This window comes from Eucyclogobius newberryi, unplaced genomic scaffold (assembly GCF_026437365.1).
Source record: "Eucyclogobius newberryi isolate DKJ021-1_F unplaced genomic scaffold, fEucNew1.0.hap1 SCAF_1, whole genome shotgun sequence".
NCBI lineage: Eukaryota > Metazoa > Chordata > Actinopteri > Gobiiformes > Gobiidae > Eucyclogobius > Eucyclogobius newberryi.
Genome location: NW_027315723.1, coordinates 36,220,922 through 36,235,949, shown reverse-complemented (window position 1 = coordinate 36,235,949; position 15,028 = coordinate 36,220,922). Strand labels below are relative to the sequence as shown.

The 15,028-nt window shown below is 41.2% G+C and overlaps 1 protein-coding gene across 1 annotated transcript; it reads right to left on the bottom strand.

Moving 5' to 3' along the window:
- Window positions 1–4,151: 4,151 nt before the first annotated feature.
- Window positions 4,152–14,787, bottom strand: tbx18 (T-box transcription factor 18). The gene is made up of 8 exons (XM_072444971.1): window positions 14,386–14,787; window positions 13,381–13,591; window positions 13,100–13,201; window positions 11,251–11,422; window positions 10,022–10,189; window positions 8,497–8,561; window positions 6,314–6,408; window positions 4,152–5,591 (listed from the first exon to the last, which is right to left on the bottom strand). Exons 1-8 carry the CDS (start codon window positions 14,612–14,614, stop codon window positions 5,068–5,070), a joined length of 1,566 nt encoding a protein of 521 aa, XP_072301072.1. The 5' UTR covers window positions 14,615–14,787; the 3' UTR covers window positions 4,152–5,067.
- Between the last annotated feature and the right edge of the window lie 241 nt (window positions 14,788–15,028).

The window sequence follows — 15,028 nt, the reverse complement described above, 5'->3', positions numbered from 1 at the left end:
CAAATCTACAGGTCAGCATCAGCAGTGCCTGAAACAGCACCACTCCTGAGAGGGAGAAAAACATGTGAACAGCAATGAACAGACACAGTGAACCAAAATATTAAATAGTAGGAGGAAGCCGGGGAGAGCTGCCATACTTCCTCCAGCATAGCTCCTAGGGCAGCGCATATGGCAGCGTAAGTTTTCATTTCTGTTCCTAACTTTCCTCACAAAAGCGATTTCAAAGAGGAACGTTTTAAGCCTGGTCTTAAATGAAGAGACTGTGTCGGCCTCTTTAACATGGACAGGAGCTAAACGCTCTACCTCCTACTGTGCTTTTAGAGACTCTTGGGACCACCAGAAGGCCAGCATTTTGAGAACATAGAGTAGGATTTTAAATTTGATTCTAAACTCGATTGGGGGCCAGTGAAGAGACTCGGCGTAATGTGATCTCTTCTTAGTTTACGTTTTTTATGGAGCTTTTAGGACACGCTGTGATCAGGGAGTTACATTAGTCTACTCTAGATGTAACTAATGCATGGATACTTTTTTCAGCATCGCTTTTTAAAATTGTAGTCGAGTGGTTAAGGCGCAGCACATGAATACTCTATGCGCAGCCGGCCGCAGTGTTGTTCGATTCCCGACTCTGTTACTGCCTGACCTCCCTTCTCTCTCATCCCCCATTTCATTCTCATCTGTCTTGTCCAATAAAGTCTACGAGCCAAAAATCCTTTAAAAAAGGAAATAGGGCTGTTTTACGGGCTTTAATTATATGCGCTTTGAATGAGAGCTTTTGGTCAAATAAGACCCCAAGGTTTCTTACAGGCTACACTGACATTGTCCAGTGTGACTATCTGCTCAGATAAAGAGTCTCACAGACATTTAGGGCCTAGTGCATTGTTGTTTTTTTCTCCGGCAATTGGCTGCTGTAATTGGCTGAAACTCCTCCCTCCTCGTCTGGAACAATATCGACGAGAGCCATTCCAGATTGATAATGGGTAGAACTTAATCTGACGTTATCCAGGTTAGTCCCCATACCTTTCAAGTCCCAAAACTCACTGCCCCTCTGTCACTCTGGTAATGTAATGACAAAGTCCTCTATTGAAGCCTAATTCTGACATGTAAGAAGGTTGGGAGTATCACTTTATTCAATTTAACAATTTAAGAATGGGTTTCTTTCAGGCTTGGTATTATGGCCATAAACCTGGCTCAAGATGTGGGGAAAGGTTTTGAACATTGCCTTGATCTATGGGTCAAATCAACTACAAAGTGTAAATACAAAAAATGTGTAAATTAGTATATTTAATGTGTAGAAGTTTCCTTTTGCCCCTTTCCTTTCTTTTATGGCGTGTCTAAATCAGTCGCCCCAAACCAGCAGCAGCGATATGGTTCTGCTTTGATTCGAGGCTTCACAGTTGAGGTGTATCCAGTGTCACCATGAGATGCTTGGCCACTCTACTAAGTGTGTATTTATGTCCATCTGATGTTAACAATAAATCAACATACCCTGCTTTAGATAATAATAGATATTACAAGTAAAGCTGATACGCCAAACAGTGATTCGTATTACTGTGAGCTCTGTGGTGATGACACGTTAAAACGCCCTGCTAAAAAACAGACTCCTGGAGAAGACAGGGATAAATAATAGATTATGAGAGTTAAAACAACATGGCCGACTACAGAGGTTTATGTGAAAGGTGTATCTTTAATGTGTTTTGAGGTAATTAAGTATGAAACTATAATATCCTTTGAGCATTATTTTACATATTGTTCACTGTAAACCACATTATTGATCCAAATGTTTTATTAATAATCGAAACAGGTATTATTATTGATTATTTGTATTATTAACATACATTATTGATTCATAATAGCTAATTAATAATTTAACAGAAATATATAAAATTGTTTTGTTTTGTTTTAAAAGTGCACATAAAGGCACTTTTGAGGACAGGAAAGATTTCTGTGCTTGTTCCACCGTTGTGACTTTTGTATCATCCGATCTCATTCAGACAGAGCCTTTCCAGGTTTATAAAGGTGTAGAAGCCAGTTCAGAGTGCAACATAAAGGCATCAGCCAGGTTAGAGAGTGGTTGAATGCCCGATATTTCCATAAGATGCATAAAAGAAACAAAATACAATAATTTGGGCCTTTAAAAAACAACAGTACAATTCTACTTAAACGTTGAAGCATGCATGTGTATGAACAAGTTATTTGCTGAATTAGCAACACACATTATATTTTAAGTGCAGATCTCAAATGTCTTGAATTGTTATGGGCCATGCAAATCTTAAACAAGCTCCACAGCGCCACAGACACTGATCCCTTCACCCCCGCTCTCTGCTCCTCTTCTGCTCCATGACAGATCCGTCACATCAGCACCTGCTCATACGCAAGTGCTAATGTCTACACTTCAGAATGACTGCGCCACAAAGTACACCCAACATGGTGGATAACATTAATAATAGTGACTCCTTTTCCAAAGCATTCACCATCAGTACTTGCTTTAACATCATCTGGATGCTAAAAGTCAAATAGAAATGGTATAGTTCTATATTCTGCATTGGTCGTATATCTTTGTGTGTGGTAAGGACTTGTCAGGCTGGGGGCCCGTCCCGTGTCACTCAGAAACAACAAGCCAATCATTCCTGGTTCTAAAATAAGACACCCCCCCCCCCCCCCCCCCCCCCCACATGTGCTGGTCTCGTCAGCACCTCTCACCTTCAGACTGACAGCAGACAACTGAGTGCACACACCAGCAACCAGCAGGAACCAGGGACAGAGATTTGGGGGATTTAAGACTAATGGTACGTCACAGGTTTGATCCTGGTTTGGTTCTGGTTTGGTCCTGTTTCGGTCATGACATATACTGGGAGTTTGGACCACGTTTAGTACCAGTTTGTTTCCAATTTAGTTGTGGTGTGTGTAAGTGTGAACGCAGACTATATGTCGAGGAGTTCACGTTGTGTTCTATTGTATAAAGCATTTCAAAGGTGTTCAATCAGGTAGAAAAAACTTTGGACAAGCCTTTTTCTACCATTGACCTACGAATGAGGGATTATATCATCTTCCAGATCAGTTGTTTCACACTGTTCCCAAAGCAATTTCTCATAAATTCCCTGCATAAAGTTGTATGAGGATTTTCATACAGCTTTAATACTGATTGCGCAAGCATCTAGAATCCAACCATAAGCTAAGAAAGGTCAGCACCAGAATTGTAGTACATCTAAACTGGGAGTGGAGAAACCAGGGGTAGATCCGATTGATGGTGCTGTACCCTTTTTGAACCATGAGTGAAGAATATGTTTTAGCTTGAACTGTTAACCCCGCCCACATCTCGCTCTAATATTGCACCATGACAGAAAAACATCTGTCACTCAGATAAAGGGCCTAATTTGGTCCGTGAGGAGGTGGAGAGATTTCAGAGTATACTCTACGCCGAAAAGATAGATGGAAGGGTCCAGTCTATTTCCCAATTTAAAGGGGCAGTAGCTGTTTTTTTTTCATATAATAAATTTTAATTTATTTTGCCCCAGTACGCATATATTGTAAAAACATTTAATTGGGTCAAAATGTGACTGCTGTGTGCTGTTTGCATCTAATTTTTGAGCGTTTACTCTCCACAAAGCAGGACGTGTCCTGTTAGCATGCTAGTTGTTGTTAGCTAGAGTTATAAATGCATCACAATTGATAATTAGGATCCTCGGACTGCATAAGGTCAGTGAGCGATACATGTGGACTGCTTCAAAGCGTTTAAAATGAAATAGTTTTGTTTTTCATGTTTTTAAGACGGTGAAAATCACGTGTAGTGCCTTTAATCATAACTATTTTTTGTGCAAACGGTTTGGCCCTCACCTCATTAATATGCATTCACTTTGTCTTGGTAAGAAACGAGTTTGGGCACCCCAGCCTTCAATTCTGTTGATTTTAAGCTATGGATATATTACCTATACAGAATTAGTTGGATATAGATACTTAGATCAATTCCCTCCAACATGAAGGTTCAGAATATAAACATGATGCTCAGAAAACTCACCGTCTTCAATGTTTTATCACGCACCCAACATGCACACAAAACATACAATTAACACATACAAGGATGCAAATACTGGTTCTTTTTCACAACCAAGTATAATAATTGTGAAGATATTTACAGTAACATATAAGAAGAGCATTATTAAACCAAATTTATTCAGTTAAATTAGTGATGTGGTGATTACATAATAAAAGTATATAGGTTTTTGGCTCAAATGTCCTGGTGCATTGGGTTTGTAAGTGCCAAGGCTCACTAGATCTCCACTTCTTACCTTAAACTGTACAAACATAAACATACATAAAGTCTTCACGTGTCACTCAAGACGTCCACTGTCCATGTGTCAACAAGTGATGATGAAGAAGTCATTTTGTTGAACATAAACACTCGCTTTATCTTAACTGTGTCCAGGCGGAAGTAGATCTGTAAAGCCTGAAGTTCTGTCTAGTTTTTAGGTTTTTAAATCCTTTATTCAGTTCCACAACGCACAATAGGAATATCTAGCATAGGTTAAACAAATAATGACTTCAGGGTATATTTCTTGTATGTTTTGATCATTTAATTGCTTATAGGATTTGATTTATTAATTTTTTTCATGGCATTTCTGATTGAGCTCAGTGCAATTTTCTTACATTAATAATTTTGGTTGATATAAGGATCAGTGGTAAGACTCAATAATAACTACACTTTTATAAGCCATAATAAAACATGAATTCACTAGGAACAAATAGTTCATCAAGAATGATTCAGGCTTAGTAACTACTTAGTAACCAAGCTTAAATAATTCTTAATAAACTGTTTCTTCAACGTGACTTAAGCCTTTGTTCAAGCTTTGTTAAGGCTATTAAAAGTATACTAGCTATTATAAAGTGATGCACAAATATATTGCTCATTTCAAGTCATTTTAACTAACAATTATATTTCTTATTTTCTTATTTGAAGACAGTCTTGACTTGTCGGATGAAGAATGCAGAATAAAGTGATTTATGTCCAAAGTGATATCCGTCTTTAATTCGATGTCCACAATGTCTTTCGTTGCACAAACATAAACACAGTTATGTCATGTGGGCGGAGACCTGTGACGTCGCTCCTCCGGCTTGACTCGTGGTCAGCCCCAAAGTCCGAGAATCAAACAGAAATCCTTGTTGCCCGCCGCTCAAGACGCTGATACTGTCCGTCAGGGTTCCGCTGGGAGACGAGCCGATGAAATGCCCGCCGTGGTTGACCGTCGCAGCGGAGGGCATTTTGTCTGGACTGGCAGCAAGGCGTGGCGACGGAGGGAATGTGTAACCGTAGAGACTGTAGGGCGGAGTGTGGAGGCGGAGACTGGCGTAGCTCTGGGGCGACGGGTTGGACAGGTATCCGAGCTGCGACGTGGGAAGAGGAAGAGAGCAAAAGCCGTCGGTGTCAAAAGCGGACGGGCCTCGCGGGGACGAGAAGGGGTCCGGGCCGTTGGCGTAGCGGTGGAGCGGGTGGGTCGGGCGGGCGCAGGTGTAGTCGGGAGGGCTGAGGGGACACACCTGGAACGGGGAGGAGCAGGGAGAGGTGGGCATCACTCCTCCATGAGCGCCCGGGACTCCTGCACATACAAAGAGACTGGTGAGACACAAGAAAAAGTGATGGCTGTACAACCCAGGTGGAGCTCGTATATATTTTACTTTAATTTGACATTAAGATCGATTCAGAAATGTGTTTGTTTGTTACAATATTCTGTGATTACCTTGAAATTACTTAATATTAATTTAATCTGTCCTGTTGGAACATTTCCATTAAAGGACAGTTTTTGGAATTGTTTGTATTGTTTTTGGATTTACTTTTTTTAAACTTAAAATAATGCATATATTGAAAACCACACATGAGTTTCTTATAACTATTAATCAGGCGTTCCTTCTTCAGGATCTGGTGTTAGCACGCAATCTAGAAGCAGAGGGAAGTTACCATGGGTACATTTTTAAAAAGCTAGCTTGTCTCCAACAAGCTAATGGAAGCACGCAGCTGTAATTATTGTATTTTCCCAGCAGTGATGCTAAAAACAAGTCTGGGGATGATTTACGTTTCTGTCTCAAATCTGGGGAATTTGAAACCAAGCGTTTTTGAATAAAATGAATTAATAAATTAAGTGCAAATCAAGATAAATCCCAGGTATGTTGTTGGTGAGGGAACAATGTTATAACAAGGTTAAAGCTCAGAATAGTTCATTTTGCCTAATTTGTATTAATATTTATGTTTGTAAATGTGTTTTCAGGTCATGTTTTTGTTTTCTTTCTTTTAATTAGCATCAGCATTAAAACACGGTCTTACCTTGTTTGGCCATGCCTGGGATGTCCTCAAATGTAAGTGTTCTCAAAGATGGACGCCAGAAAGCATACGATTCTACCAAAGCCTCCAGACCCATCCTGTAAAGAACAAAAGGTTATTTCATACAATACTGAACCTCTCTCGACAGTGTCTGGGTCTATGCACATCAAAGAAACAGATAAAAGTGGGAGATAAGTGAAACAATTGATACAATTGTTGTTTTTGTAGATTTGCAAAATTAGAATGTCAAGTATATTGACTATAATCAAAACTATTAAAAATGACCTCCAAAACAAACAAAAACATCTACTGCAATCTTCCGAAAAAGGGTATAAAGTGATATGTCTGCACTTTCTAGTCCATTCATGGTTGTGTCATCGACATAATGACCAGAGACTTTTGGGCCCTTTCACTGCATCAAACCCATCGAACATTTAGAGAAAAAACTGTATTCTTCTGGTTTTCATCCCAACTCTCTTTCTCTTTACAGTTCGGCCTGGACCATACATCATGCCAACCACCTGGCGGCCATCTTAACTGCCTCTCCCGCCCTCTCTCTCCGTCCGTCACCATGGAGACCGCAGGTAATGAGGGGCATAAACGTCCTGCATCGATTGGCCCCGCTGCTGCCCGGGTGCTCCGAGGTAATTGCTTTCACACGGCTTTTTACGGGCGAATCAGAACCAAGGAGCAGGAAGCCACAGCCTGGATTTACGAGGTGGGAGCGCTCTGCCCCTCCCCCTGCAGGTGGGGCGGAGAGTCGCATGTGACGGGGCAATGCCAGCACTCTGTTATACCCCTCGTTAGTGCGGGGGGATAAAAGTCCTGCCCCCCGCCGGGTTGCAGCCGCTGCGATAATGTAGACAAGCTGCCCCGGAGCGGTGCTGCGAGCCAGCCTACGAGAGCAAGAGTTTATTTAGCAAACTGATTAACTCTTCCTGTAACGTTTAGGGCCAGTTTTCGGGGGCCTCCTTCAGGTTCACTTTTATGGGCTCAGCTGTCAGACCTCTGTGTTATCCGCTCCTCCTCGCCTCGCCTTCTTCGTTCCTCTCACTCTCCACCACTGCCTCGCATTCACAGAGTTGCATTTATTTGTAGGGCGGCTGTGGTCGACTGAAGAAAGTCTAGGCCCTCTGCAGCAATTAATCGACTAAAAAAGAGGCTCTAAAAAGCTCTATACGATATAAGCAAATGTAATTACAGGTAAATAAACAGCAATAAACATTAACTTCATACGGAAAAGTTGGATAAAACTGTCCAGTCAGCCCAAAAGCTCCAGTAAATTCACTCTGAGCCTCCTCCATTCTACTGTTGCACATAAACATCCATTTCATCTTAATAAAAATAATTAAACTAATAATAAATGTAGTCGCCTAAGACACCATTGACCGATTAATCGACCAAACGATGAGGTTTGGACTACATGACTTTAACTAACATGAGTAAAAGTTTTGGTTGATGTCGACAATATTAAATGATTTTATGTTTCTTGCGCCGCTCAGATACGATTTTCTCATATTTGTGCTCTGTACTATTGGAAATACCAGCTTTTGAGCACAGTTTAACGCTTTGTCCTTAAAATCTTCACACTTCAGTCATTCTCTTTTACTTGAGCAATTTCTTGAACAACCACATTGTACTTTTACTTGAGTAACATTGTTTTACGGCGATGTTAGTCTTCCTTCAGTCACATTTCTCCTCTCTTCCTCCTTCCCTTGCTCCCTCCGTCCTAATCACGTCTGTGGGGCCTTTGGGGGAGATCTGTTTGCAGACTGCTGGGCTTTTACTGCTCTGTTGTTTTAATACGCTGTTTATATATGTTGGGAAATGTGTTTGGACAGATTTTCTTCATGACAGTCTTGAATTTTATTATTTTGCTGTTGATGTTTATGCCCCGAGGCCGAAAGGAATCTGACGCTCCATTTAAGTTTGTAGCTTTAGGTTTGCAGACTCCTTTTGTCCCTCCTCTGCTCTGCACGTGAACTGCGCTGAGGTTTTAAAAGCTGGACAATTAAATGATAAAAAAAAATCGCCAATTTATGCTGCAAGGGCCGTTTGATCCAGGTCAGTTTTGCATTTTCCATCAGAAGAATTAGGCCATTTCGCTCCGACCCAAAAACCAAACAGAAATGAATGCACCAAAACCAATTGTTATGTGAAAATGTGTGCGGTTTGCAGCGACTCACCGGTTCCTGCCAGAGTCTCTGAAGCCCTTGGCGAATGGATTTCTGTCAATTTTCAAGCGTGTAATCTGCGAAACAAAACAGACCACGTTAGCGCCGTAATAACTCTCCCCATTAAAATCCTTTAGCCATTATAAGGACGCACTAATAAATGTGCTCTTATTAGGTGATAATGTCGTTAGCCCGGCGCAGTTTGACATTGCGAGCATGTGTGGGCGGCGTGCCACGATACGAGGTGTGCCACAGAGGAGCGGTGTTTTAGAGGCGTCTTCTGTGACCCAAATCTGAAGGGACGTTTATAGGCAGTGGCACTATGTTCGCTAACAAGCCGTGCACTGCAACTGCTGCACGCTCACAACAACACAGTGTGCGAAGGGCTCGATGCAGACATTATTACAGTCAAAAACAGCAGGAAACTCAATTAAAATGTATTATTTTTCTTAACAGTTGAATTCATTTGGAGCAGATCATTAACAATCACTCAGTATCCAAAAACTATAAAACAAAGGTTAATGACAAATAGGGACCACTGCAACTATTGCGGCTGGTATGATTATCCACCACATAATCAAATACATTTTTCACACTTTCAAATAAAAATAAGCTATAGACATCATGGGTTTCACTGTTATAAGCAATATTTTAAGAACTTTTTTCCACAATAAAAATATATGATATTTTGTTTTAAATTGTCAGTTGCTATGGCAGCGCTCCCAATCTTTTATCATTCTGAAACCCATAGATAAATCCTTCTGTCTGTGATGTAAATAAAATCAAACAACCAGCAGAGAAGGCAAAAGTAAAGTAACACTGGGGGGAAAAGCTGCCAATATGTTATTTCATTAGGTGAATAATCAGTTTATTATGTGAATAATTAGTTAATTTTACCTTATCCATGGATTCAAAAACTATGACCGTTGACAGAGTGATTAACAATAACCGAAATGTTTCATTTCTCAAGCTTGAAAAGGTGTCGATAATTTAAAGAATATATTTCAAAAATAGTAGACAACAATTACCATATTGAAATATTGTAAAAAATGAAAAAAAAAAAAAAAAGCTGGAATCATATTTTTTGAGGCTCAACATTTATCGTGTGTATCTTTTCTTTGCACTAAGAGGAATCTTTTGGTTCTTTTTTTTTATTGTGTACAGTATTAAAATTTCAGCTATAAAAAGTTGAATAAATAACATAGACAACTCCCTTAATGACACTAACTAACTAACTAACTACTTAAGTGTTTCATTCTGCTTTTCATTTATTACAGCATGTTTTTTTAATATAGAATAGGATTTACTAGGATTCAGTCATTTCAATATTATCATTTATCGTGATATTTTCCTCGCACAATAAATCGCAATTGAAACACGTCCTCATAACACAGACTGTGACCCGCTCCTCTCACGTGAACAGGCCAATGTCGCACTTGCACGTGGAGAATGCAGTTTTTTCCTGACCACAGCGACATTTGTTTGCCCCTCAAAGACTCAAAGCTCATTACGCAGTTCTCCACTCGTGTACTTTTACCTGCTGGTTCTGATAGGCTGTGACGGTGGTGAAAACCGTCTCGGGGAAGGAGCAAGTGCGCGTTCCCTCCCCGGTCGGGACGGCCCGCACTGGGGAAAGCTCCTCTCCGCACTCTTTACGGATCACGTGGACTCGCGGCTGGTACTTGTGCATCGAGTGGAGAATGATCTGTGCAGGGGAAAAAAGAAGGGCGGGAAAAAGGTTAAATTACAAGTCAGATTTGAGATATTTTGGGAGGTGCTGCAGAGAGAGATGGCAAGACCGAGGGTAAAAAGGAGTGCATTTATTTTCTTAGAGAGTGAAAATGTAGAGAAGAGCATGACAAATATACATGTCAAAGAATGGCTGAGTGATGCATTTTAACATATTTATATTTAGGGCAAAAACACATACAACTTGATAAAACATCTCTGTGTTTGTTGGCCTGTTATGATGTCTATATTTCAACATAAACTCGGTCATTGTAAAAGTATTTTATGAACAAAAGGAAAATGCAAATCAACATATGTCTGTTCGATGAAGACAATTGTTTATCTGATTCATTGGGCCGTGTAAATGGGCTGTACAGTTACATTTGATTGTATATTTTAGAAGCAACAAAAACTAAACAAATATCACTCTTTTTAATAATAATACTGTAAAGATGGATCGTGTATTCTATCTCGCTGAAATGTTTTTTGAACGCTGCTTCTGAGAAGCACAAATGACACTTTTAGCAAAAACAAGTATGCTTATTTTTGTAGGGCAGTTATAAAACAAACAAACATGTGTGTCTTATTTTACATAATTTGAATTTTAAAGAATTACTGAAGGCTAAATTCAGAAGATTGACATAGCTTTGGCAGAATGTAGCTGCTGCTCGTCAGACCCTTAACTTAATTTAGTGTTGTCAAAAGTGTTGGAAATCAGATAAATACTATGAAATAAATATAATGCTGAACTAGTATCAAAACTAGATACTCATTTGAGCAGGTATCAATACTTGCAATATTATAAACTGAATAAAATATGGCCTTTCCTGTTGATCTTCGTAAGAACATTATGGAAACGTAATGAAAGTTTTGTCCTTTTGTGTTGAAAATGGCAGTTTTGTCTTTTGAAATCGGCGGCAAGTCTTTTCCTTAGCATTGAAATCGAGTTTGAAATGTTTGAACCGTGACAACACACATTAGGTTAAAGCTGTGCACGATCCCATATCTCGTTGAACAAACACACTTAACTAAACTCACATGTCCTTGGTCGTCCAGCTCGTTGTTGGTCAGTTTGAGTTTGTCGAAGCTGACCACTTGTCTCATCCAGGTCTCTCCGGAGGCGGGCGAGTCCGGGTGGATGTAAACCCGAGGAGGAACCGGCGAGTCTGCGTTACCGGCCACCATCCACTTAGAGCTGTGATACACGTACCTGCAACACATCCCTGCTGTTAGGTACAGTCAACAGAGAGAGGTAATTCAGCTGCAAAAAAACACATAAACTATAGTGAAAATTACCTTGTTTTTGTTACAGCCTTCTACAGATATTATAAATGAAAGTAATAGTGCATTTGATCGAGGAGGGGTGTCTTATTATTTTGATTGCAGTAAAATACATTTGGCTTTTGAAAACATTTCTCCAATGACTTTTTTAAATGGCACTTACAAATGAAATTCAACTGCAGAAAAGAGCAAAAAAAGCCTACAAGAGGGACTACAATAAACAAGGTTAATAAGATTATTATTATTTTAGCTTTATGTTGGCAAAAAAAAACCCTTGAACGTTCAAAAGGTGAAGAATAAATTTGAGGTCCTGCAGAGTTTATTACAAAAGTATCGATATCGCAAACAGAGGCAATAAACCATATTGCATTAAATTAAACATATTGCAATAACACCAGGATTATCCATTTGACAAAAAAGTACTTTTTTTTTAATTGAAAATGTGTGTTTTATATGTATTTTTTTTCAAATTATATTTATTATTTTTCTAAAGTCCTAAATCAGATTCATTCATTTGTCAATGTTAAACTTTTGTTTTGACATAGTCTGACTAAAATTATGGTAAATTAATGCACATTTTAGTTTAACTAAAATTGCAGATGCAGATTCAAATATTTCAATAATATCAATATCAATTCCAATCTTTTTCCAATATCGCACTGCCCTCAAATGTGTGAGAACTATGTCTGTAAATAAATTCATAATAACATGGGGCAACAAGAAAAAAATAGCATGAACAATTTACATAAATATTGCTTGTCTATGTTTATTATGTGAACTTTAAACAGTTCATGTTTACATTAAAAAAATTGGCAATGGCTTATCTGGCCTGAACGTTTTTGCAAATTGTCCATTTTCACAAGATTTTGCCACCCCTCTCTCTTTGCCACCCCGCTCTCTTTGTGACCCCTCTCTCTTTGCCACCCCGCTCTCTTTGTGACCCCTCTCTCTTTGCCACCCCGCTCTCTTTGTGACCCCTCTCTCTTTGCCACCCCGCTCTCTTTGTGACCCCTCTCTCTTTGCCACCCCGCTCTCTTTGTGACCCCTCTCTCTTTGTGACCCCTCTCTCTTTGCCACCCCGCTCTCTTTGTGACCCCTCTCTCTTTGCCACCCCGCTCTCTTTGTGACCCCTCTCTCTTTGCCACCCCGCTCTCTTTGTGACCCCTCTCTCTTTGTGACCCCTCTCTCTTTGCCACCCCGCTCTCTTTGTGACCCCTCTCTCTTTGCCACCCCGCTCTCTTTGTGACCCCTCTCTCTTTGCCACCCCGCTCTCTTTGTGACCCCTCTCTCTTTGTGACCCCTCTCTCTTTGCCACCCCGCTCTCTTTGTGACCCCTCTCTCTCTTCGTGACCCCTCTCTCTTTGTGACCCCGCTCGTGCAGAGGTGACCCTCCAAAAGGCCCAATACAAACGGTGCGCGCAATAATTAGACTGCGCAATGCCAAGTGCCATTTGTGGAACCGGAACGGCAATTTGCACAAGCTAAAAATACATGTCCGCTGCATACTGTAGTCCATGGTCACATTCCTGAAGCCGTGGACTCGAGGCATGGACTTCTAAACCACATCATAATTAATATAACACAATAACAACAAGTGCACACTCACCTGTAGCGTTTGTTGTCCACTGGGATTATGTCCATGGCGATGTAATACTGTTGGTGCGGGTCCAAGCCTGTGATTTTTACACGCATGGCAGGAAACATCCGCCTGCAATAATGATGATGATGATGATAATAATAATAATAATAATAATAATAATGATGATAATAATAATAATAATAATAATGATGATAATAATAATAATAATAATAATAATAATAATAATAATAATAATAATAATGATAATAATGATAATAATGATAATAATAATAATTCACAACACTCACCGTCCCGCTTTAGTGATGATCATCTCCGTGCCGATCTCGTGGAACCGTTTCCAGAGGTCGGAGCCCTGCAGATCGACCCGAGTCTCGTCTGCTCCGCCGCCGCCGCCGCCGCCGCCGCCGCCGCCGCCGCCGCCGCCGGTAACCGCAGCCCCGGGCCCCGAGCACAGAAGCGGTGGCTGCGGACTCTCCACCAACACGTCCTCGCTCTCGGCTGCATTGTAAATACAGCTCCAATTAAATGTTATACCCTGACTGTGCGTTTTAGCGCGAAAACGAGAACTCTAGATTATTTTAATGACATCTTAAAATATTGTCATGATAGGGGTATTAATTTGCGTGATTGTGACCAAACGTTTTACGCACGTATTTAATGACATTATGGTAAAAACACTTTGGGCCTACACTTCTTCTGGAAATCCATGCCATGTAAACATTTAAATAAATCCAGGCTATGACTTGATGCACTATAGAGAGTAAGTTAGGCCTCGCACACCTTAAATGAAATATAAGGTGTGCTAATAGCAGTGTTTATGTCTTTATCCACCTCTGTTAGGCCCAGGTCTGTGTGTGGACGTGGGCCTAACGAGCAGAGCCGCACTAAACAAAAGGCAAACCAAAAAGCGTTCTAAGCAGGTATAAATTCAAGTGTAATTTGTCAAGCCCAGTCGGGTCAGTGTTCAGACCAGCATCACCCTGTCCCGGCTCTGCCCCGCTTTACGCGCTGCTAATTGGGGTGTTTATGATTTAACGCAACTCATAAAGCACCTCGCATAAGCATAATCATGCCACAGCTGAGATGAATGTTCCACATCTATTAAACATTTTAGTGCTTTGTTAGTTTGGACAGATAAACACACATAAACTTGGCTAAAATATTAAAGACCATATAACGCATACAACGAGCGTGCTTAATTGTGTTTAATGTTTTTAGGCCTAACATAGATTTTCAGTGAGATGTATTGAGCAGAATCGGGTTTATATAAACTTTATTTTGTCTTTACTCACGAGAGCCGTCGCTGCGGTCCTCGCTGCCCCTGTCGCTGGCGCACGCTCTGGAGGCACGCGGCCCGGGGCTGCGGCTCAGGTCACTCACGTCAGTGCGGTCCTCGTAGCCCGGGGACAAAACCTCTTCCCCGCTGGTCCTGCGTCTTTTCTCGGCCCCGATCAGCGCTTCTACCGAGAACGCGTGCGCCTTGACGCTGAGCGCGCACGGGGAGCGCCGCTTCTCTGCCATCTCCGCGGCGCAGGACAGAGGAGACACAAAGAAGTTTCGCAGTAGTTTGTTCTGTGCGTAAAAGTAGAATCCAAGAGGGCAGTGCGCGGGCCGCGTGCGTCCAGACTCACGACAAAGTTCACAAAGTGAGCAGTGAACACGTCTCCTCTTCTCGTGAGCTCCAAGCTCACTTTTGCAGAGTGTCAAAAGCCCGAGCAGAGCAGAGCCCCGGAGAGCCGTCAATCACAAAAGTCAGCGTCCAATCAGGAGCGCGCACGGCCCCTCGTCCCGCCCTCTGCGGGCAGCTCGTGCCGCCCACAGACAAAGTATCAGGGCCAGATTCTCACACGACGCCACGAGATGCTTCATGTGCTCTGTATGAAACCCCTGCACTGACCGACTTATCAGATGTGACTTTTGTTTCAAACGTCTTCA